Source organism: Chenopodium quinoa, unplaced genomic scaffold (genome assembly GCF_001683475.1).
Source record: "Chenopodium quinoa cultivar QQ74 unplaced genomic scaffold, ASM168347v1, whole genome shotgun sequence".
Classification (NCBI taxonomy): Eukaryota; Viridiplantae; Streptophyta; class Magnoliopsida; order Caryophyllales; family Amaranthaceae; genus Chenopodium; species Chenopodium quinoa.
Window position 1 is genome coordinate 1542592 of NW_018744151.1, and position 24848 is coordinate 1567439.

Genomic DNA, 24848 nt, shown 5'->3' on the forward strand with positions numbered 1-24848 from the left:
ATGGAAGGGGAAAAATTCCTCCAAGAGCACATGGGAGTGGACATCTCCAAATTCAAGGCTACCATTGAGAGCCGAATCCAGGAAGGAGCTGCTGCACAAGCTGAAGTGCAGCAACAGCTAGAAGCTCTTGAAGCCAGCAGAATGGCTGCTGAAGTGATACTCCAAGCCAGGGATGTCCAACTCTCAGAGGGTGCTGCTACTGCTGAAGCTCAGAGAGCTAAGCTCCAAGAAGCTGAGGATCAGCTGATGGCCAAAAAGGAAGAAGTGGCCCAAGCTCAGACAGAGGCTTCCCAAGTTCAGCAGGAGCTGAATGAGCTGAAAGGTTCCTCCTCCAAGCTCGCCGATGAGCTGAAGAAATCCAAGGAAGACTTGGAGGAGACAAAGAAGAAGTTGGTTGATGCTGAGGCTCTACTTAAAGTCCGTGTCTATACCCAGGAAGAATATGAAATGGGTTTCAGAAACGGGTTCAGAGTGTTTCGAAGAGTCTGCCTTCATGCTGAGCCGAAGTTGGACTGGTCCAAATGTGCTGAATGGGTCCAGGATCCCGAAGACCCTCATATGAAGTATGCAACTCCAGTCGAAGCTGAAATTCTTAAGGCTGAGGAAGCCGAAGAAGAAGCTGAGAGAATGGAGTTGGAGGCTGAACAGAGGGAAAGGGAGGCTCGGCAGAGTGCAAAGCCTGCTTCTTCTGCTGCTGGGGCTGACACCATCATGGGGCTCAACAATGCTGACCAGTCTGATCCTCGGGCTGAAGCATAGGAACTCGGGCAGTCGTCTTCAGAATCTTGCGGTTCATCATGCGCTCAACTTTAGACTTGCCGCTTTCTGAATTTTTGCCTTGTTTGTTTTTTGCTTCAGCTTGCCTTGTCATACAAAACAATTTATTTTTTTTGCTTCTGTACGTATTTCGGCAGCTGTTATTTTCCGCTTGTGGGCGGCTGCCGATATAGTTTTTTAACTTATTTGAACTTGTAGCTCAATTTCTGAGCATGAATTATTAATTTGATGCTTTTCTTCAGCTGCTTTGTTTTTAAATGCTTTACTGTTTCTTCAATTCTGCTGAACATAAACTTGCACTGGTAGTGCTTCTTGCCCCCCCAGAAATTGAAGTATGGCTTCAGCTGAATAAACAATTTCTTTATTTCTTAAAAATGGGTATTCGAAACACAGGGCCAACTGAAGGCAATGCTTCGGATAATGGCTTTTTGGGATACAAGGCTCAGTTAAGGCAATATCCCAGAATTGTCCATGGACTCATGCCTTTGGAGAACAAATCTTATTGAAGCTTGACTTCAGCTGAAAGACTAGAGTTCTTTAAAAAGACGAGTTTGTCAGCAATCTGAAACCCAGTTACCCGAAGGCGAAGGTTTTAGACGAGGCTGAATAAACAATTTCCAACAGTTGCTGTTATCCTTGATTTTCTGTTTATCATTGAAAAATGGATATCCGAAACACAGGGCCAACTGAAGGCAATGTTTCGGATAATGGCTTTCTGGGATACAAGGCTCAGTTAAGGCAATATCCCAGAATTGTCCATGGACTCATGTCTTTGGAGAACAAGTCTTACTAAAGTTTGACTTCAGCTGAAAGACCAGTGTTCTTTAAAAAGACGAGTTTTGTCAGCAATCTGAAACCCAGTTACCCGAAGGTGAAGGTTTCAGACGAGGCTGAATAAAAAACCCTTAAAGAGTAGATAGAACCAGGAAAAATTTGAAAGGATAAAAAGTTGCAAATATTTATATAAATGGCGGCTCTAAGGCCTTTCATTAGTTCAAAATGTACTTACAAAGATTGTTCTGCCCCGAAGGGTTTACACATGATATTTTTTCAGTACATCAGTGTTCCAGTGATTTTTCAACTCAGTTCCATCCAACTGCCGAAGTCGGTATGTCCCTGGCTGAAGCTCATCACAGATTTCATAAGGCCCTTCCCATGCAGCTGAGAGTTTCCCAAGGATTCGGCCTTTCTGAACTGCAGCAACATTCCGAAGGACAAGGTCTCCAACTTTAAGAGGCCTTGCATGGACCCTTCGGTTATAAAATTTGCTGATTCTCTGCTTATAAGCAACCATTCTGTCTCGGGCTGAGTCTCTTACTTCGACGAGGAAATCGAGAGATTCCCTCATCAGTCGCTCATTCTCAGCCGAGAAGTGGTGCACTCGTAGGCTCTCAGAGCCAATTTCCACTGGAAGAACGGCTTCGGCACCATACACCAGTTCAAAAGGTGAATAGCCCGTTGCCTCTTTTTCAGTTGTCCGAAGGGACCAAAGGGTTCCAGGGAGCTCCTCCAGCCACTTGGACTTTTGATCTTCCACCCTCTTTTTAAGGGCATTTAGGATCTGTTTATTTGCAGCTTCGGCTTGTCCGTTACTTTGCGGGTGGCATACCGCTGAATATGCCAGTTTGATGCCGAACTGATCTGTATACCGCTTCAGTGGTAATTTATCAAATTGCCTCCCATGATCGAAGACAAATACTCTCGGGATGCCAAAACGAGTGATGATATTCTGCCAGATAAATTTTCTGACAGTTTGCTCTGTAATGTTCGGGGCTGCTTCGGCCTCGATCCATTTACTGAAGTAGTCAACACCAACTATCAGCCATTTTTTCTGGTACACAGCCTCTGGAAATGGTCCTAGTATATCCAGTCCCCATTGGGCAAACGAGAGTGGATTAAGGATCGGCTGAAGATCCCTTGCTGGATGGTGGATAACTGGAGCGTATTTTTGACATTTTTCGCATTTCCGGACCAGCTCCTTAGCATCTGCGATCATGGTGGGCCAGTAATATCCAGCCCTCAATGCCTTGTGGGCTAAGGTCCTTCCCCCAATGTGGTTCCCACAGATGACGAGGTGAATCTCCCGTAGGATATAATCAGCATCTGTTGGTCCCACGCATTTCAGCAATGGGGCTGAGAAGGACTTTTTCAGAAGTTCCCCCCTGAAGACAATGAACCTTGAGCTGGTTCTCTTCATCTTGGAGGCCAAAGCTTTATCTTCGGGAGTTTCTCCCCGAAGTTTGAAAGCTAGGATGGGGTCCATCCAACTAGGCTCTGGGTCAGCGCAGCACACTTCAGGTGCTTCGTCGACACTTCTCTCTCGACGCACTTCCACATATACAGATCTGTTCAGCTCGGTAAGAGTTGAACTGACAAGTTTGGAGAGTGCATCGGCTTGAGTATTCTGACCCCTTGGGATCAGCTGAACCTCAAACGTTTTCAGCTTTGCAATGACTGATTTGGTCTTGGCAAGATAAGCTATCATGGAGGGCTCTTTGGCCTCGTAGCCGCCACTAATCTGATATGCAACTAGCTGAGAGTCTGTTTTCAGGCAGACATGATCGGCTTCCAGGGAGATGCACAATTCTAGGCCGGCGATTGCTGCCTCATATTCGGCTTTGTTGTTCGAGGCCTTAAAAGAAAATTTTAGTGCATACTCGAAGGATTTGCCTTCGGGAGAAGTTATCACTACTCCTGCCCCCGAACCGTTTTCGGTGGAAGATCCATCCGTAAACACGGTCCAGACTTTCTTTTCATTGTCTAGCGCTTCTTGGTATGAGCATTCGGCCAAGAAATCCGCTAGAGCTTGAGCCTTAATGGAAGCCCTCGGACGGTAGCTAATGCTGAATTCGGTGAGCTCAAATGCCCACTTGGCTAGCCTACCAGATTTTTCAACTTTGCCGAGAACTTTTTCCAACGGCTGATCAGTTAAGACCACTATCTGATGGAAATCAAAATAGGGCCTCAGCTTCCGAGCAGCTACTACTACCGCGAAAGCGACTTTCTCGAGTAGAGGGTAGCGAGTCTCGGCATCCGTCAGTGTATGACTGACAAAGTAGATCGGTTGCTGACTTTTGCTTTCTTCCTTCAGCAGTACTGCACTGATGGTGGCTGGGCTAACGGCCACATACAGGTACAAAGTTTCTCCTTCTGCTGGGCTAGCCAGCGTTGGGAGTTGAGCCAGATGCTCCCGAAGCTGTTTAAAGGCGTCTTTTTGCTCTTCCTCCCAAACGAGCTCTTTTGTTTTCGGGAGTTTCAGGGCTTTGAAGAAAGGTAACCCCTTATCCGAAGCTTTGGAAATGAACCTCGAGAGGGCTGCCATTATCCGGTGAGCCGCTAAACATCCCGCTTTGTTTTCGGCTCAGGAAGGTCGAGCGCTGCTTTGACTTTGGAGGGATTGGCATCAATCCCCCTCTTGCTGACTATGAACCCAAGGAATTTCCCTGACTTCACGCCGAAGACACACTTCTTCGGATTCAGCTTCATTTGATGCTTTCTCAAGGTGGCGAAAGTTTCAGCCAGGTCCTTAACATGGTCCTCAGATTTTTTGCTTTTGACGATCGAATCGTCGACATAGACTTCCATGTTTCGGCCTTTTTGATCGGCAAAAACTTGATCCACCAGCCTTTGATAGGTTGCCCCCGCATTTTTCAATCCGAAGGGCATCATTTTGTAATTGTACACCCCAGCGTTCGTGACGAATGCCGTCTTTGCTCGATCGTCGGGGTGCATGAAGATCTGATGATACCCCGAGAATGCGTCCATGAAACTAAGCAAGGCATGGCCACTTGTCGAATCGACTAGCTGATCGATCCTCGGCAAGGGATAGAAATCCTTCGGACAAGCCTTATTTAGGTCCGTGAAGTCAACGCACATCCTCCAGGTACCATTGGCCTTCTGAACCATCACCACATTTGCCAGCCATTCTGGATATTGGCAAGGCTCGATGAAGCCTGCCTCCAGCAATTTTTTGACCTCGGCTGCGATGTCTCGGTTCTTATTAGCGGAGTAATTCCGCTTCTTTTGCTTAATTGGTCGACACGTTGGGTCAACATTAAGCTTATGGGAGATGAGGTCTGGACTTATCCCGGGCATATCAGCTGCCGAGAAAGCAAACACATCTCTGTTGTCCCGAAGGAGCTGAATAAGTTCACAACGGGTGTTCGGATCAAGGTCCATCCCGATTGTTACACATTTCTCAACGTCTCCTTCGGCCAACTCAACTGTTTCAGTCTGTTGGTCCATGTCCATTGCTGATGGACTGGACTCTTCAGAATCTGGCCTGCTGCCTATGTCAGCAGGTGTCCCAGTCTTTTTGTTCTTCGGCTGACTCTCTGAGTCTTGCTGTTCAGCTGAAGAGTTAGCCTTTTCCCTTTTGGGCCCTTTACCTCTGGGTACAGATCCTTGGGCCGAAGCACTTAGGCCTTTCGGCTTTTTTGTGCTTGGCTCTCTTTCTTTTTCTTTCTCCTCCTCATCCTTGTCGTCATTTGGGCGACTACTGGATGGCTTGAGGTAGTTGCACCTTCGGGCGTCCTTTTGGTTGCCCTGTATCCTTTCGGGGAAGCCAGCGTCTGAGACGTAAATCATCAGCTGATGATAAGTTGAGACGACCCCTTGGATCTCATGAATTATGGGTCTCCCCAAAATCACGTTGTACACTAAAGGAGCGTCAATGACCAAAAAATCAATCATGACGTTCCTGGCTGCCTCATCGCAGCCGATGGTAATAGGAAGTGTCACCTTCCCATCTGGATAAGTTGAAGCCCCGTTGAACTCGGATACCGGGTAGGGTACCGGCGTAAGGTGCTTGGGCTTCAGCTTGATTTGATTGTAGGCCTTTCGGAACAGAATGTTTGCTCCGCTGCCACCGTCAACAAGGACCTTACTGACGTCGTGGTTGGCCACCGTGGCGATGATCACCAACGGATCCTCGTGAGGGAACGTTACCCCCCGGCAGTCGGCGGCTGTGAACGTCATGTTCGGCACCGGCGATTGGGGAGACTGAATGTCAGCGTTGTTCACCTGGTGAGTCAAAGCCCTAAGGTGTCGCTTGTGCTCCCTCCGAGAGCATATTCCTCCCGAGATAACATTGATCGGAGAGAATTTCCCCTCTGGCTTTTTACTGTTCTTCCGGGGAAAGTCGAGGTCTTGCCGAGAGTCCTTTGCTGACTTCTCGAACTCTTTTTTCTCGCGGTGATCCGCGATGTATTTTTTCAAGTATCCCTTCCGGACCATGTCCTCTATCTGGTCCTTCAGTTGGATACACTCCTCAGTGTTGTGTCCCGGAGATTCGTGGAACTCGCACCACTGATTTTTATTTTTTCGCTGATACCACTCTGGGAGTGGTCTCGGCTTTCGGTAACTCTGCTCCTCCTTCGCCACGCTGTAAATTTTGGCGCGTGGAAGAGAGAGCGGAGTGTAGGACTCGTATCTGCCTGTGTATGAGGCAGATTTTTCCTTCTTTGGGTCGCTGGCCGAAGATTGCTCCGAGGCCTTTGACTTTCCCTTTGCCTTATGGCCTTGGCCTTCAGACAAGGGTATTTGTTTTTGTTTCCCTCCCCCGAATTGAGGTTGGGTTTTCGCTTTGTTCCATTCTTCGGCTCGGATGAACTTATCCGAGGCATTCAGAGCTTCCTCCAAGGTCTGCGGGGTATGCATGACCATGAAGTCTAGGAACTTCCCGGGCTGAAGGCCATTCTGCATTGCAAAAACGGCTAGCCCCTGGTCCAGCTGAGAGACGCTGGATGACTCGTTACTGAAACGGGTCAGATAGTCTCGGAGGCTTTCGGTTTCCCCCTGTTGCAGACTCATGAGTTCTGCAGTAGTCTTCTCTCGGCGGTTTGCCGTGGAAAACTTGCTCCTAAATTTGGAGGACAGATCATCCCACCCTGTTATGGAGCCTTGCTTTACTCCCTTGGAGATCCACGCTTGCGTGACCCCCTTGAGAGTGGTTGGGAAATATTTGCACCAAGTCGCTTCGGATCTTGGGCAAAGATGCATATGAGTCTCATACGAGGCCACGTGGTCCTTCGGATCCGAGGTCCCATCATATGTGATGTGCGACGGTATTTTAACCGTGGGCACGCGCTCTTCCAGTATCCATTGCTCGAATGGCGAACTGGCGGGTAGCATAACGGCCTTGCCCTTGTTCCTGGCCGAAGGGACCGCGCTCCGCCCTCTTAGAGAGGTAGGAGTGGTTTTCGTCCCTGGCTGGGAAGTCTGGGCCTCGGCCGCAGGGAACGAGAGGCGACTGTGCACGCTCGGTTCCTTGCCGCCGAGTCGGTCGAGGACGCTTCGGCGAACAGTCTCAGGTTGTCCTCGGTCAGTAGATTCTGGCCGAGAAGCTGAGCTGCTGCTCTTATGCGTTTCTGGTCGGGAGGATGAGGATCCTTTGAAAAATTGAGGGTTCTTTTTCCTCTCTTTTTCAGTTTTCCAGGTATCCTCTTCCCACTCTTCCAGTTCCCGGAAGGAAGGAAACTTCCCACCATCATGGTCTAGCTTCCTCCGTTGATGCCGGGTATGCGGAGGAGTTCGATCACGAGGTGGTGGCATATTTTGTGCCCTCATTGCCTCCATGAGCACTGCCAGCGCTCTTGCCACATCCTCCGAGTTGAGCCCCGTCAAAGGGGTCCTCGGCCGAGTATGGGAATGAGGGCGCACAGTCGATGGTTGGCTTTGGGGCACTGAATGTGTCCTATGATCGGACTCACCCCTGCTAGACCGAGAGTGACTCGGCCTATGATGAGAGTTATGAATTACGGGAGAAAGGGAATCCTCCCTGTATGATCCTCCCCCCGAGCTGGCCCCCTTGGGAGAGTTCCGGTCCGGCGAGGGTGATGGTGTAGGGGTTTTAGGCTTTTCGCCTGCTCCTTGACGGAGGCCTTTGCTCTTGCGGTTCTTAGCCATTGCTACTAAGATAATTGCAAGATGATCTTGGTTAGAATTTGGCTTAAAGATTTTTGAAAGTCTTCCCCACAGACGGCGCCAAATTGTTTCGGGTGAAAACAATGGGACCTTGTCGAAGGTCCGATGAAATGGAGAAGACTGGATTCGGTCCAAGTGATGTTGGGCCGAAGGTTTCCTGCACAGTAAACACACGTAAACTAGCCTCGGGGGTGTTGCCGAGGAAGGCCCCTCCGATGCTAAAGTCAGTACAGTGTGTAGAAAGAGAACACTATGCAAGAGAATTAATTGCTTGAGGCTTTTCTTGAATCCCTGTACAAATGTAATATTGATGGTTTTTATACCTTTGCATATATGAAGAAGTTGGGCCTTAGCCCAATTGGCTTGCCTTGAGGACTGATCTTTGACTTTAGCACAATTGGAGAGATGAACCTTGACCTTGGGCTTTTAATTGGATCATTTAATGCCTAGGCCCAATTGGACTAAATTGGACCCAAACAGGAAGTGTTATCCATTTGGTCGACTCAAGTACAATCATATTATTGTAGCATTATTATGATCGATCTATAATAATGTACATCTTCCCCTAATTCCCTAGCAACTTGGTTTTTCTTCTTATAATCGCGTTATAGGTCATCATTTCATTAGCAAACTAGATTTTATTGGCCTCACATTTGGTAATTATTAGTACTCCTTTCGATTCTTTTTGTTCTTTCCATTCGAAATCTTGTCAACATTTTCAAGATCAGAAAATTTTCAAAATTACTCTTAATATATAAACAAAACGTAGTTATATTGTGTTTTTTTTTAATTCATCTCAATGAACAATTTATTAATATTCAACTTTTATACTTTTTCACTAATATATAACTAAATAACTAAAAATATTTATGGTCAAACTAATATATTGACAAACATGCACAATCAAAATGAGAATGAAGAACATTAAAGACGGGAGAGGGAACATTTTGTGGACTATTTGGTCAAATTGATTGTTTGTGTTGGTAATTAAAATTGGTACGTGTTGATATCATTATCGATGTATAAAAGATTGGTTATTCACTTATTTGGTGTTGGATTGTAAGTTTGTTACTCCAAGTTACTATCTCTTGGATTTTAGAGTTCCCTAAGGAATTTCTATTGTTTTTTACAACTTCATAAATTCTATTCGGAGTTAAATACAGTATCAAATTCGTTGAACACTTGAACCCATTATTAGTGATGCGAGCAAAACAAACGGAAGCTTTATTCGAGGGGTTACATTCGAAAGAGTCTTTGTTTGAATTAAGGAGGAGGGTTGTCTAGCAATAATCCTTTCAAATAATGGCTAGGTGATTACGGAGTATTAGCTCTTTGTGTTCGTAAATAATACCCATAGGATCCTAAATTATTCATTCAACTATAATTTAGGTTCTAGCTAAAATGGCGGAAAAGTGTCACTCAAGCCCCTTACTTGATACGCCTATAGTTCTATGCACATGAGATACATTTCTCGGCATATCAAATATTAGGTTATGATGTTGAGTCTAGGGATTACGTACATGGACAACTTCTATGCCAAATCTCATTCTCAATTGTTGCTCTCTAACGTAAGGCGCATATTATTGTAACATGCGACCATTAACGAACATTCAGGCCCTTGTATAGGTACTCATACAAACGTGGTTAGATGGAGCTAATCTAAAGTGTGACAAGTGTCTAATATCATCATTGAAAATTACACTTCTTATATTTCATTTGATGATGGGACATCCTTACTTTATCAATTATGATAATGAAAGTACAAGTTAATTTACTAATAACACAATACCTTTCAATTAAATTAGAAGCCCTATTGAGTGTTGACGTTCAACAAGCTATTAATTATGTAGTAGTTAATAATTAGCATATATTAACAGAAACATGCAAAACATGTAACATCATTTCCGTACTAGAATTTAATTTAACTCCAAAATTAATAAATTATACAACTACACCCACCAAAAAATTAAAATTAAAACTCACCAAGGAAAATCAGACATATTTTTTGTGGGATTAATTTCAATCTCAATTAAATTATCCTCATCATCAAAATTATGATAAACTGCCTTCTGATCTCCTGATTTAGGCTTGATTAGCATGTTAATCATCTTCTTATCACCATAATTATACCCATAATCATCTAGAGCTATCTCAATTAGCCCCTCTCTTTCCTCTTCATCAAATGACGAAGAACTATACGAATATGAATCCGAATCCGAACCCGAATCCGATTCCGATTCCGGGTAATACCGGGAAAGTGATGGGTACCTCTTTATTATTCCCGCCTTACAAAACACGTCGTTTTGTGATTCTTCTCCTTCTTCCTCCCCCTCATACGCTTCATATATAACCTCTAGTGGCGCACCCACGTCCCAATCTAGGAAAACCTTCGGCCCGTATTCGGGTTCGGGCTCAGCCCATTCCAAACTCTCCGGCCCGGCCCAACCCTTTTCCTTCTTGTGCTCCTGGTTTTCAAACGAATCAATAATCTCAACTGACCGACCTGGATCACACGTTACATGTTTGAGATGTTCCGGTTTCGGGCCGGGCTCAGTTGTAGAACGGGCTTTGACAACATTTCTTTCTTCTTGTATCGGGCCGGATTCGGGCTTAAGATTAGGTTCCAAGTCGTTTTGAATTATAACTTGCCGGGGTGTCTTTACACCCTCGGCAAAATCTATATTTTGTTGTTGTTGTTGCTGTTGTTCTTGCTTAAGTTGTTGCGACGTGCCTAGTCGCAACAGGGTGAGTAGGAGGACTAGAGTGGAGACCAGGAGAGGAGAGAGTAACGATTTTACGAAAACACAAGGGAAGTAAAGAAAAATTAGGGTGTAAAGAGAGACAATGCAAGAAAAGAGAGAGTGATAAGAAGAATTAGTTGCCATAAGTGGTGGTGGTGGTGTGAATAAATGAAGAAAAAGAATAAATGTCATGGGTTGTAAGTTATTATGATTATATTTGTAAGAGAAAATGGTGAAAGAAGCATAATTAGCAAAGAAGAAAGTTGGAGAAGGCCCATAACACAAAAGAAGAAAGTGGGAGAAGATAGTAGGAAAAAAGTGAGGGAGCATTGGAATATATAGTGAAGTGGGGGATGAATAGTGGAAGTTGGATTTAGTGTTTTGGGACAGCTTTTGGATTATACAATGCGTGAGAGCAAAGGCATGTGGAAATGGAATGGTAAAGACTAAAGAGTTAGTGCCAAATGGGAGATTTATGGTACTTTGTACATTCATCTTAATTAAGCGTTAATAATACTCCGTAATTAGTATATCGTCATTAGATTAGATTTAATATTATACAGTATATACTTTGATAAGTGTTTTTTTAAGGGTACGAAAAAAGAAAACATTAAGAACTCCTCCTCATAAGGACCTGTTTTGTTCAGCTTAATTTCATTTCAGTTCAGCCCCAATCAGTTCAGTTTTGTTTCTAATTTCCTTCTCTTATAAATTAGTTCAGTTCAACTCCGTTCAATTCAGTTGTTTTCAGTAAATCGGAGCAAGCTAAGCCTTAAATGATATTGAACTTATGTGATTACCGAGTATCTAATTTTCACTTTTGATCCCAACATTTAAACCTCAAACTTTTATTGGTACAGTAGATCGATTTAATTCCTAGGCAACACAATACATCTTATCAGTTGGTCCTTTTGGCGTTCTTTTCAACCATCTGGTGATCTGGTAGATAGACATATCTTTCTATGACATGAATTAAAGTTCGTTGTCTTGTGATAAAAAGATGTTGGAAAACATTAGCTTTTGATATTCTGAGGGTTGGTTATTATTGAAATTAAGACTACGAAAGAGTAATAGTTTAGATATTTATTTATGATGACACAAATGATAAGTCCTTTCTTTCTTGTCCACTACATTCAATTAATTAACATGTCCTACCTCTATATAATGGCATATACATCAATTTAATGGACACCTTTTTTACTCAGTTGTACAACAGTCATTTCATTGTTATGTTGAAGAATTGTGTCTTCAAATAGTTGTTAGAATTTGATGTTTATACAAAGGTTATAATTATTGTAATAAGATTGCTACTCTATGTTTTTAGATTTTTTTCAAATAAACTTTGTAGGGTAGACGTCGTTGTATTGAACTATTAGCATCTAAGGGACTGTTTATATTTACTTATTTTAAGTCAATTCAGTTCAGCTCTAATCAGTTCAGTTCAATTCATTTCAGTTTAGCTCTAATCAGTTCAGTTCAATTCTTATTTTTTTTGTTTTAGATGTTTTAGCATATTACAATAACAACGACAATAATAATAATAATAATAATAATAATAATTATTATTATTATTATTATAAATTATATTCATCGTTCAAAATGGTCACATTTTTTTTATATAGTTGAACGATTTTTTAATAATTAAAGAAAGTAGCTTTTTTTTTTTTTGAGAAACTGCAGCATATGCGATTGACTACAGTAAAATATTGAAGAATACTTTTTATTTATATATATATTTAAAATATAATGTAACAAAATTTAATAATTTAAAATATAATAATTTAAAATACAGAGTTATTTTTATAACACTTTTATATTTTCCACAATCCACTATATATATTATCATTAATTTTCATAAACGTTTTCATATATATTTATGCATTTTAATTTTTCCAATCAGTTCAGTTCAGCTCCAATTAATTCAGTTCAGTTCAGTTCAACCCAGTTCATTAAATATGAACAGGCCCTATACATGGTCTCCAATGCACTAATTTGTTACATACTAGAAGATTTTTTTAAAAAAATGCTTATAGAGACTGAAATCAACAAGATTCACTTTTGATTTTAATTTCTCATACATACTAATTTAATGAGAATTTACTCGTAAAGTTTTTAATTTTTTGCTAATGTTCAAAATTAGAACGATATATGTGACTGTATATAGTTTGAGAAGAAGATAATAAAATTATGGAAAATGTTATACATAGCTCTTAGGGCTACATATAAGCATTAAAAATACTCTTAAAAACTGTTTAAATTTAGAAAATCATGACAAATTCACACTAATTACACTGATCTACGCGTGTTTTTGTCGTGAATTCCTAATTTTATACAATTTACAAGAATTTTTTTAATGCTTATATATAGCCTTAAGGGCTATATATATGTGTAGCATTACCCTAAAATTATAATGAATAATGAAAAGCGAAAGTGACTAGTGCTTTGAGATAGAAGTACTAGCAAGTATCAACTATTTTGGCAATACTGAGTATTTGACCAAATGTTGAACACATGTCTGAGTCTTTACAAAACAATAATACTCCATAAATGATCAATAAATAAGACATGTAGTTAATTGGGTAGATAGTACGTTATGGTCAATCACTCAATCTCTCCGATTCAGAGACAAGTACATCTATGCATTGGGTATATATGATGAACTCATTGAAAGGAATGTCATTAAAAATTAGGAAAATTTGTCAGCAAAAACCTTTTAAAGTAACTTTTTTGTTCAGAAAAACCTTATAAAAATTTCTTGGTAATTTGAAATCTGATTGTAAATTTTGTTTGTTGAAAACAACCAAAGATTACTTTCCGGCGTTGACTAAACTATTTCCGGCATTGACTCCCTCATGTGCCCTGCACATGTCTATTTTTCTTATTCCCACCCCATTTCTTCTAATTACCTTTTAATTTCCCTCTAATTTAACTCACTTAACATATAAATTAATTTATAAATAAATAAAAGAAAAAAAAACCCCACGACCACCTCTACCACCATCCAACCACCCTAACCCTCCCCCATCCCACCGGCCGTCAGATCTCCCCACCCCTAGCGAGTCGCGTCCACTGGCGACCGACCCTATTGCTCAACTCTAAAGTTCGAATTGGGCGATTCGTGAAAGGCAATAATCATACTATTAAAGATGTCCTCAACATCGAATTCAACCAAAGAATTTGGGAAATCAAAGACCTTGATTCTTCAAATGGTACTATTTTGAACTTCTCTCAACTCGAACCCCTTTCCCCTTCTGAAATTCGTGGTGGGAGAAGGGAGGCAAGAGGGTTGTCGGGGGTTAGGGTTTGTCTGGGTAGTCGCGGTGGGAGGTCGGTCGGCAGTGGAGGGTGAGGAGTTTTGGACGGCATGTGGAATAGGGGATGAGGGGTTGCTGACAGGAGAAGGGAGGGTTAGTTGGTGGTGGTGGAAGCGATGGTGGTGGACTGGTGGTTAATAATTAAACAAGGTTTAATAAGAGGGAACTAGAGGTAAATTAGAGGGAACAAAGAAGAAAAGGGGGTGGAATTAGTAAAAAAAAATGAGCATGTGCATGTCACATGGGAGTCAATGCCGGAAAGAAGAAGTAAATGCTGGAAAATGACCTTTGGTTGTCTTCAACAAAAAAAATTTACAATCAGGTTTTAAATTGCCAAAAAAAATTTATAAGGTTTTTCTGAACAAAAAAGTTGTTTTAAAAGGTTTTTTCTAACAAATTATGTTGATCTTTGTTTGGTAGTAAGATACTAGATGAAATTAATTAGATACATGTAACATATATCTCAAGAATTTGATCTTGGTATTTGAGTAAAAAGACCTATTTTGGAGATCAAGTTCCAAAAGAATTTTATCTAATTTTCTAGGGAAAAAAGGCTATCTAGTAAAAATAATGGATTGATATCCTATTGTGTCCGTATGAAGACCTGTTCTCTTTATATTATTTTAATTCATTTCAGTTTAGTACAGCTCTAATAAGTTCAGTTCAATTCAGTTCACTTTAGTTCTTAATTTCATTCTCTCATAAAATACTCAGTTCAGTTCAGCTCAATAAGTTCAGTTGAGTTTAGTTCATTTCATTTCAGTTCAGCTAAGCTCGATTTAGTCAATCAAAACAGGCCCGTAAATTGAAAAAGCAATATAATTTACAACCCTTATTCCTTCTATTTATATGTGTTGAAACTTGCACAAAGCAAACTATTTTAAAATCCTATTTATGTTGTCCTAGCCATTGGCAATTTGACATATGATCTTTGTTTTATTTACGACTTTGTTTACATCTAAAGATTCTTGGTGATTATTTTTTTCACATAACTTCGAGAAAACCTAATGAAAATTTACATATTGTACTTTGTATATACTAAATACTATCTTAGGTTTTTTTTTTTTTTTCTTAGTTTTGATTTAGTATAACCATTACTTCGTAGTTTGTCACAATTTTTACAAACATAAAAAGCAAATTATTTGTGGTAATATTGTTTTATATGGAGTATGTACTACGTAATTTTATAATTAGAATATCGAGAATTTTACGTGCAGTGCGTTGTAATTAACTATTGTATTAGTGCTATTATTGTTATGATATAGTGTTTGGCCAGAGTTCCAACAGATGTAAACTTGTAATCTTAACAAAATAATACAACGTCAAACATCAACTAACAAGACACATAATATAGTTGGGTCGATAATATAAAAATTAACGCATTATATATTATATACTCTTGTAATAAAATAAAATAAAAATGAAGAAACATGATGCATGCAATTGAAAGATGAAAAAGAAAAGAGGTAGAGATATGATGATGTATTAGTTCTTCCAACCAAAACCAATCACGTGGTTGGGCCTCCCTACATATGGAAACTTAGGTGTCTTCATTCTTCTAAGTGCCCATTTTTATTGTTTTTCGTTCAAAAGGAGAGAAAAGCTTAGCAAAGATATAAAAAGCAACTTTTTCTTTAAAAAAAATATTATTATTATTATTATTATTATTATTATTATTATTATTATTATTTCTCAAAAATAATAGTCATACAACCTACAATTAATTAGTGGGAAGCCGAGATACAATCTGAGCCCCACTCTTCTAACTATCGCAAAGCCTATCCTAGTGAAAATATGAGCTGTCGCACGCCTTCATAATAATAATAATAATAATAATAATAATAATAATAATAATAATAATAATATTATTTAATAAGTGTTACAGCTTAATCGATACAAATTTTTAAAGAGGTTGAGTAGAACACTTGAATTTACTACTTCATATAAAGTGCTCCACTGCTCTTTAATAAAATGTTAAGAAAGCTAATGAAGTAATAAAAAACTTTAAGAAAAAATAGCGAGGTTATACTGTAGTTAATTTAAAAGCATCGATATGATAAAGTGTAATACTTTAAACAAAACATAGGGTCTACTAAGAACTTTAGGTGTACAATTTGCTGATGTAGGAACAATGAAGAAACATAATAGTGGGTCAACCACATTTGAACTACCATAAAAAAAGAGCTTTATTTCCAAGAAATATAAGGTAAAGTAATTTTATGCTTAGAGTTTTAGAAAGTTTGTACTTGAATCTAGAGTTTAGATACTAGTAACGACTAACTCAAGAGTCAAGATTGTTGTTTGACCACATAAATGTTGAGTTAGTTGGAGTTAGGGAAAAGCTTCTAATTTAGGGCGTGGGATTTAGCACATGTTTCACCATCATGATTAGATTCTGAAATTCTATTTTGAGTTCTATAGGAAACTGTAAGAAAGGTCTTCTATGGTTTCTTTTCTATATTAGTATGTTACTCAAGCTTACATGGAAATAACTATGTACACGATTGCGCATCTAATTTGTTCAACTAATTGAATGACGGCCTTAACTTTAGACTTCTCTGTCTTTTAAAGATTGCCTCATATTTTTTATTAAGTTGTCCCTATTCCCTAAAATATATGTCCATTAAGATCACAATTATATTTTCACAAAACTACATTTTAGGTTCAACTACTTTTCTCTTGACCTAATCAACTCTACTCAAACAATTGGGAAAGAAAATAGTACATTATATTATTATAATATCATATTATACACAATGGGTAAACCAACATTAAAAAAATACACTTAATACTACATGAAGGTGTTCGATGTTCCTACATTTTATAGAAATTATTTTTGGAGAACTTCGAGGAAATAGACGTTACGAAAACCTTCTAAAAGCTTGGTGAAACAAACTCTTAATCCACATGAAACTCCCAAAGGATAATGACTTTCACTTTCTCAAAAAATGAAAAGATTGTGATAAAACCCTGTGTTAATAAGATTTCAATGGGGACTATAAGAAAAATCAACTATTATTATGGGACAAAAATAAAATTGTGTGACAAGACAAGATATGTCACTTCCTCTGATCCTTTTTGTTCTTCCCATTTAGAATCCTTTTGCGAGACAAAAAAAGTCAAAATAGGAAGAACAAAAAGGATCAAATGGCGCATAAGCCAATAGTACTCACTTTAAAGAGTTATCCACAAAACATTTACACATCAGTCTCCATGATCAGCAAAGCTAAGTATTATCTCGATTCCTGAGAGCAGCACCAGCAATTAGTAATATCTAGGAGGATGGTATAGTGCAGCTCCAGGATGCCGCACATCAGCAGAGTAACTTCCCTGAGGCCTTGAGTATGGGGTTTGCGAAACTGCAAATATAGATATACATAAGAAACATATTCAATTCAAGTTCAATGCTGAAAATAACATGTCCACCTTTTTCATTGCTAAGGGCCTGAGTTGCCTAAAGGCTGAGATAATCACACAGGTCCACAACGATTACATGCAAGAAATCAGGAATCCATTTGAATAATTTGACTTTCCCAAATAATTTGATCTCTTTTATTTCTAGGTGTTTTCACTTTTCACCACCTACATTTGCTTGAATGATAATCTATACTTTGCTAAATATCATGCTGTGGCCGACTATGGTAATTTACAGGTGTAAATGAGTATAACAGTGATGTAAAGCTAGTCACAGAGGTCTGGGTCCTTCAAGAGCAAATTATCTCATACACACCACCTTTTATATACACTCGGGTGCACATAGATATAAGCCGCAGATGCACCCAAAGGTAGTTTTTTTTGCTGATTCAGTGGAAAATGCCCTTGGGTGCACCTTACATCCGAGTGTATATAATTTTTTATAGAACTAGTGATGCAAATCACATATCCATCTCACTGGTAAAAAAGTGGTGGTGCGAGGTAAAACATCAATCACGTAAGTAGAAGAGGAATCTAACCATTAAATTGGTTAGCTAAAATTGCTTCTTCTGCACTATTTCCGTATCTGGTTCCATAAGAGCAGGCAGATTCATGTATTCTATGAGGATCATACAAATAGTTTCCACCGTCAAGCTGCGTGAAATTATTCCCGAGAGCAGGACTACTGTAGCTTGAATATGTTCCAGGATGACAATTCCTGGGAGGCATTGAATTCAAACTCCCAGGATAGGAGCAGGACCCTGGTGCTTCTATTCTGCCAGAAAATCCAGGGCTTTCATATCTGGTATTTACCTGCATCAACAGTAAATATCATTTTTATATATTGTTGTAGAGTCAAATTTGGAATACATATTAAAGGTAACAAGAAAACATATATTTTCAGGTGGGTAAGAAATGTGGAAAATTTGCAATGCACACGGGTAATTATGCATGTAGTCAATAAGGCATGTAATAAATTTTGGGCACCTTTAGGTTATTTAAAGAGAGATTGCAAGGAAAAGCAAAAAATTAGAAGTATAAAAAAATTCAAAAGAGAATAATTTAAAAGAGGGTCATATTACAGTAAGTGGTTTCCATAATTTTCAAAGTTTGTTTCCACAATAAAAAGCCTTCACCTTCATAAAGTGTCCTTCCAGTAACATGGACTGGTAAAGCAGAACACAAAATCAATAATAGGAAGCTAAAATGATGTAAATAAAATTTGAACAGAGATCATAATAGATTAGACACTATCCCAAACACTTAAAGGAAACCCAACCACCTCACATAAAGCCAAAACTCGAATTGAAAAACATAGAAGAAAAGAAAAAGACCCACAGATGCATGAATCTCTCTACTCACATAGTTCAAGGGACGAGGCTGCACTGACTCTAATGCGACAGATTGCCCTGTATATCCTCTAATTGCCTGTGTTAAGAAGAAATTAGGTTAGTTTCCAACTAGAACATAAAATAGAAAATCAGAGTAAGACTTGTTTAGCATGATTCAGGCCTTAGAACTCACGTTGGCAGGATTTGGCTGCAAAGCATGTCCAGGAGGACCAATCCAAGAGCCTGTCCCAAAATCTTAGATGGAGCAAGATCCATGAAAACAAATAATGTCAGTATGAAGAAAATGGAGGGGGAAAAACGTATCGAGTATGTCAATTAAATAGCAATCGAGTGAAGTAAAATACCTGTTTGAAGTCCTAACGAGGGGCTTGAATATTGTGAGTAGGGTTGTCCAGGACCACAAGCTGACAACCTAAAATTTGAATGGACAGAACTTTCACGGGAATATGATGAATGATCACCCTTGGACTTCATGCTAGATGACAATATAGGGGCACGCTTCATCTCATCAAGCTGCTGCTGTGCCTCACCCCTACTGAGCTCTGTGAAGATGACCTAGTACAGTAATATCATCATCAAAAATAAGATTTTTGAATATTATTAAATACATTAGGCAAATACTTGGCCATTTAGCAAACACCAAAGGGTTAAATTGACCATTAATACAGCTACAATTAGCTTCAATATCCACACCAAGTACAGCATGCACATTTACCTCATCAAAATACTCTTCCGTATGAAGCATGTCTTTGCTCATAGGCAAAACATAATTAGCTGCCAAAATGAAAAAGAGGGATCATAAAGTTTACATCTCATATATAAGGGGTAAGAATAAAAATAATCAACATGAATAGAAATAGGCATACCTAACATCTCATTAACTGCTTCAGGAGGTACTTCCTTACCCATTTCTTTAAATCGTTTTTCAGCACGAAACTTTAGCTCATCTTGTCTTGGGAAGACCACTACAGCAATCTATTGATAAACAAGAAAATTAACAACTTGAAAGAAGAACAAAATACATCAATTGCCTGAAAAAAATTACCATAGATACCTTGTGGAAGTTTGCAAATGGCTTCAATTTCCGCCTTCGAGCACTTTTGTAAACATTAGTCTGATCAATGATGTAGTTCCTAGGTACTTTACATGCCCTTGACAATAATGTGTTAAAAATTCCAGTTGCCCGATCCATTAACCGATCAAAGCGTTCACCATAATTGGATTTTCGCTGCAAACCTGGAACCTGTGGCATGTTATTATGTTATTCAAGCATTAAACAAAAGTCATGGAAAAAGAGAGGAATCCGAAAAGTAAAAGAAACAGCAAATGAACCTTCATCTGATCAAGGGACAAGTTTGTTCCAAGCAAAATGTAACGTTTTTCTGGATGCTCTTTCACCCAATTTTCTGCCCAGGTAGTCTTTCCTGAAGCAGGTAATCCAACCATCATTATCACCTCACAAGCTTGAGAGTCGGAAAAAGCAGGTCCAATCACTGCATTTCCATCGTTCACAGCAGAGGCCCATGGCTTGTACCCTTCTTCAGGAACTAGTCCGTCTTCTGTGCTAAATTGCATCTTAACCACAGTATTCTTCAGCAGAACATGAGGAAAGAGGGCTGATTTCCATGATAAATTTCCAGTTGGAGAAACCGCTCCAGGACTTTTAGGGTCTTCATCAAGATACTTTGCAATACCTAACCGTTTCCCATTTTTAGAGAACTCCACTGAAGCACAAGGTTTACTTTCAAGATCCACTAAGCAAGTAATCGTATCACCAATGCCAAACCTCTCACCATAATCCACAAACTTGGCATTAGTTGAGAATTTCCCAGTTCCACCGTACCCAAAACTACCTTTAGTTTCACCAAGGTTTCCAACAGGAGCATCACCTCTTGAAACGCCAATGCGAGAAACATGTTGTTGGTCAAGAGGAGTTTCTTCCATTATCACAGGCTGATCAGAGATGATTCTGCATCCAAAATAGTACTTCCCTCCAGTAATTCCAATATTTCCCCGAGCACCAGACCAACAATAAGCAAATCCCTGCTCGTAAAGAGCATGCCCTGTGAGGCCATCAGCTTCAATGTTGAAAGCTGGAAGAAAAAAATGTAAGGCCACACCAACAGCAAACATACTTATAAACCAGTAGACAACATGAAGCCAAGAAAGTATGGAGAAAAAGCACAATCTTCTGAAATCTCAAGTTAATTAGATAAAAACAAAAATTCTTCAATTAAGCATTGTACATAGTCATGAGACATCATTTATATGTCTAGAAAATTAAGGTAAAATTAAATGTTACATTATTTCAAACATAGAAAATAAACACAACATTTCAAAGCTAGTACGTAGGTAATGTAACATTAGGATATAAACCTAATGAAATCAGTGCATCTATCCCCATTTTTTCTCTTACCAGATCACATTTCTTTAACTTAGCCAACACGTGAGACAAATCTCATCAGGTTATAAAATTATCCTCTTCACCAATTCCACGACATTCACTCCAACACAAGATTAGCAAGCAACAGCAACATAGCAAATACACCAGACCCCAAGACTACATTTGTAGAGGAAGGATTCTAAAAGCATCATGAGATCATTTCTCTGATCTGATCAACAATTGCAAATAAACCAGACCTTTTCAGTAGGGTTCTAACCAAGACACCAACAAAATATTTTTGTGGAAACTTCATTTGAACTTTTGAAGGACTAGGCTGGTGTACCCCCCCCCCCCCCCAAAAAAAAAAAAAAAGGGAAATTATCAATGGTACCCTTGTCGTTTTGACTTTTATCAATGATACCCTTCATTAAACTTTCATTATCAGCGGTACCCCTATAATTTTACCTTAATTGCTACAGTAACCATGTCGTTAAACAAACGTTAAATTTAGCTCTGAATTATGGTTATTTACATATGATCATGTTAGATTGCTAATTTTTTTTTTTTTTTTCTGATATTAAAATACATTTGAGTGTGAAATTGTGTTTATGATTGCATGTAACAGTGTTATTTCTGATTTTGCAAAGTAATTGCTAAATTTTTAATCTTTTCGGATATTAAAATTGGTGTTGTGTGTGAAATTGTATTGTGATGTTTTGGTGTGGTTAAATAAAGTGATTGTATACTGATTTTGCAGAATGAATGAGAATGAGAATGAGAATGAGAAGGTTGTGTTTCGATTTAAGTATAAGGTGCATAGAATTGATATTGAAGTGGACCCTGATGAATGTAACTTAATGGATTTAATCATAGAATTTGAAGATAAGTGACAAAAAAAGGGAGTAGTTATACTGAACCCTATTTTTGCTTATGCTTATAGATGAGATAAACACTAGCCAATAGATGATGTTGACTTAATGAAGTTCTTTAGGACATGTCCAAATGTTGTTGTGTATGAGATTTTAGTTGGTACTACTATGAATTCAACTTCATTTAATGATCTAATGTATGATTTTAGGAGGAGCAAATATAAGGGGTAAAGGTTATACAGGAAAGAGGGAATTAAAGAAAAAAAAAAAGAGAGAAAACTTTTGGGTTTTGGAAAGAGATTGAATGACAGGGGCATTTAACTATTTTTGACATTTCCCACCCCATTAAACATGTCAAATGATTGTACTAAACGTTTGTTTAACGGCATGGTTACTGTAGCAATTAATGTAAAATTATAGGGGTACCGCTGATAATGAAAGTTTAATGAAGGGTATCATTGATAAAAGTCAAAACGACGAGGGTATCATTGATAATTTCCAAAAAAAAAAAAAAAAAAAAAAAAAAAAAAACGTTAAGAGCCTGATAACCTAATTCACTCAAATTCTCCTCTACGAGACGAGATGTTTCAAGCTGCTTCATCTACGCAACAAGTAACAACAGTCTCTTAACTATATAGATTATGATTCAACCCTTTTTGTCACATAGCTTCACAATCTCCTATTTCCAAGTAGGTTGGGGAATTCCGTCATGAACCCAGCTTGTAAGGTGCCTCAAAGCCAATGCCACTCGCCAGCTTCAAAGAAAAATCTACTCTTTCCCACACTAATCTACAACCCTTTGGCAAAAAAAATACACGAACAATGAATAATAATAATAATAATGACCCTCAAAAACATCCAAACCTTACATGAATAATAATGACCCTCAAATAAGCTTTTTTCAAGATAGGATGTCTATGGCTCGTCACCAAATCTATGAATAATAATGCCCCCTCAAAAACATCCAAACCTTACATGAATAATGCCACACTTTGACAACTCAAGCCATCATTTGTTTCAACACTTAAAACCACTTCCTCATACACAAAACAATCAACCATATTACCAAAAACTCTCCATCAATATGCTATAAAGATCATACATGAATCAGCCTCTAGATATCAGCACCATCTCCATACCACCAAGCCACTTTATGCAATGAAGCATCTACACTACGAAAAATCTTGCACGGAAACACCCCTTTTCAAAGAAAAAATCCCTACCCCAGCCATCGATGGCACCTTCATAAGGTGTAGAGCACATTCTAAAGACAAGTGCAAAGCATCTCCCTCAAAAAAGCCAAATGTAATTCTACAGCGCACCTATTCCATACTCTACTAATACTCCGTATCATTTTACATTTTTACATTTCCCATCTCAACTTCAATTCAACATAGAACAAGAAAAGATTGTAACAGTATAATCAACCTAATTTTCAGAGGTCCAATTACTAATCAAATTCTTTTAGCATAATGTTCTTTAACTAAAATTTTATCAAAACCCCAGAAAAAAGTTCAAATCAATTCATAGGATTTTCAGGGGGGAAATCAAGGGCTAAAGCCAAACAAATAAACACTAAATTCCCAACAATTAACTTAAAATAAAAGATGGAATTTTGGGGGCAAAATTAAAAATTAATTCCAAATCAAAAACAAAAATTTCATACAAATAATGAAAAAATACATTAAAATATACAGAAATCAAAGAATTATGGAGTTTAAAAAGATAAATTACCCAAATCACAGTCGGCTGGATTGAGGACAACACGAAGATCGTTCTTTAATCTCTTAGAATGGGGTTGCTCTTGTTCGTTTGCTGTTGGATTTTCGCGCTTCATCGTCGCCATTAAAGAATTCTACTTTCTTATTATTGCGAGAGCCAAGAAATGTACGGAGTAAATGGAATGGACGAAAAGGGGAAAGGAAGTTAAAGAGTGAGATTCTTAAGTCTTAACCGACTTACCGAATTTTTTTATTTTTTTATTTTTGTTTTTTGAAAAAGTTTAGGATAAATATACATTGGACTTTGTCCACTATTGATAGTCTCTAATAGGCATTTTTTACGGGAATTAATTAACACAAATAGGAATCACAAACTTTAAAAAAAAAATCGGGTGTACAATAAGTATTGTATATCCACTACAAAGACAGACTAGATTGATCAAAAGTTACCCCTAAAATAAATAAAAGTTACCCTAATACGCATAAAAGTAATCCAATACAAATAAAAATTATTAGTAAAGAATCACATTTTAAATGACTAAAAAATCAATTATTTGTGATTAAATGTAATTAAATTACCATTATAAAACTTTTCTTATTGACTATTTATATAAAAAATTGTATTATGTTAAAAGTTACCTAAAAAGCAAAAAATTACCCTTAAATTAGGTAAAAGTTACCTTTATACTGCTCGATGCACAGTAAAATTAGTGTAAACCGGGTGTATACAAAAGTTTTTGAATAAGAATAGTAAAAGTACATTTAAAAAATAAATTGACATTGGGTATGCAAAAATGTAGAAAGAGAAAATAATACTCCATAAAAGTACATAGGAAAATAAAATTTACATAGAAAATTTAAATTTGTACAAATATTGTTGCAAATTGGAGGGAATTTTGGTAAAAAAATTACTACCTCCGTCCCCAAAAGAACGACCCATTTGGCCTAATTTTAGTCCCAAAAAGAATGACTCATTTGAATTAAAATGCCCACCAATTTGCAATAATATTTGTGCAAAATTAGCTTTCCCGTATAAAATTTTGTTTCTTTATATACTTTTATTACTTTTTCTCTCTACTTTTTTACAAACTCCGTGTAAATTTATCTTTCCAATATACTTTTACATCTTTTTTATTTAACTTTCTTAATAACCGCGAAATCAACCCAAATGGGTCGTTCTTTCTGGAACGGAGGGAGTAATATTAGTAGTTGTTGAAAAAACAAATTGGGTGAACATTTTGGGACTAAAATTCACCCGACTATCATTTAGAGACGGAGGGAGTACGAAATTTGACTTCAAGTAATCAAATTTAATTTTCTCGTTACGATTTTTTTAACATTGATGTGAACTTG

At 38.2% G+C, this 24848-nt stretch overlaps 2 protein-coding genes across 3 annotated transcripts; both read right to left on the bottom strand.

The window, feature by feature from the left end:
* Window positions 1–9594: 9594 nt before the first annotated feature.
* On the bottom strand, window positions 9595–11015 carry LOC110693525. Its single transcript, XM_021870644.1, has one exon. It carries the CDS (start codon window positions 10935–10937, stop codon window positions 9681–9683), a length of 1257 nt encoding a protein of 418 aa, XP_021726336.1. The 5' UTR covers window positions 10938–11015; the 3' UTR covers window positions 9595–9680.
* A 5738-nt stretch (window positions 11016–16753) lies between these two features.
* On the bottom strand, window positions 16754–23984 carry LOC110693526 (heterogeneous nuclear ribonucleoprotein U-like protein 1). Of its 2 annotated transcripts, none has more exons than XM_021870645.1 (10): window positions 23509–23984; window positions 19855–20615; window positions 19568–19765; window positions 19389–19497; window positions 19238–19296; window positions 18867–19077; window positions 18695–18756; window positions 18533–18598; window positions 17710–17983; window positions 16754–17115 (listed from the first exon to the last, which is right to left on the bottom strand). In XM_021870645.1, the coding sequence occupies exons 1-10, from the start codon at window positions 23618–23620 to the stop codon at window positions 17021–17023; spliced, it is 1947 nt and encodes a 648-aa protein (XP_021726337.1). In that variant the 5' UTR covers window positions 23621–23984; the 3' UTR covers window positions 16754–17020. The 2 variants fall into 2 exon arrangements, with proteins under 2 accessions (XP_021726337.1, XP_021726338.1); XM_021870646.1 differs by having other exon boundaries at window positions 19577–19765; window positions 23509–23983.
* Between the last annotated feature and the right edge of the window lie 864 nt (window positions 23985–24848).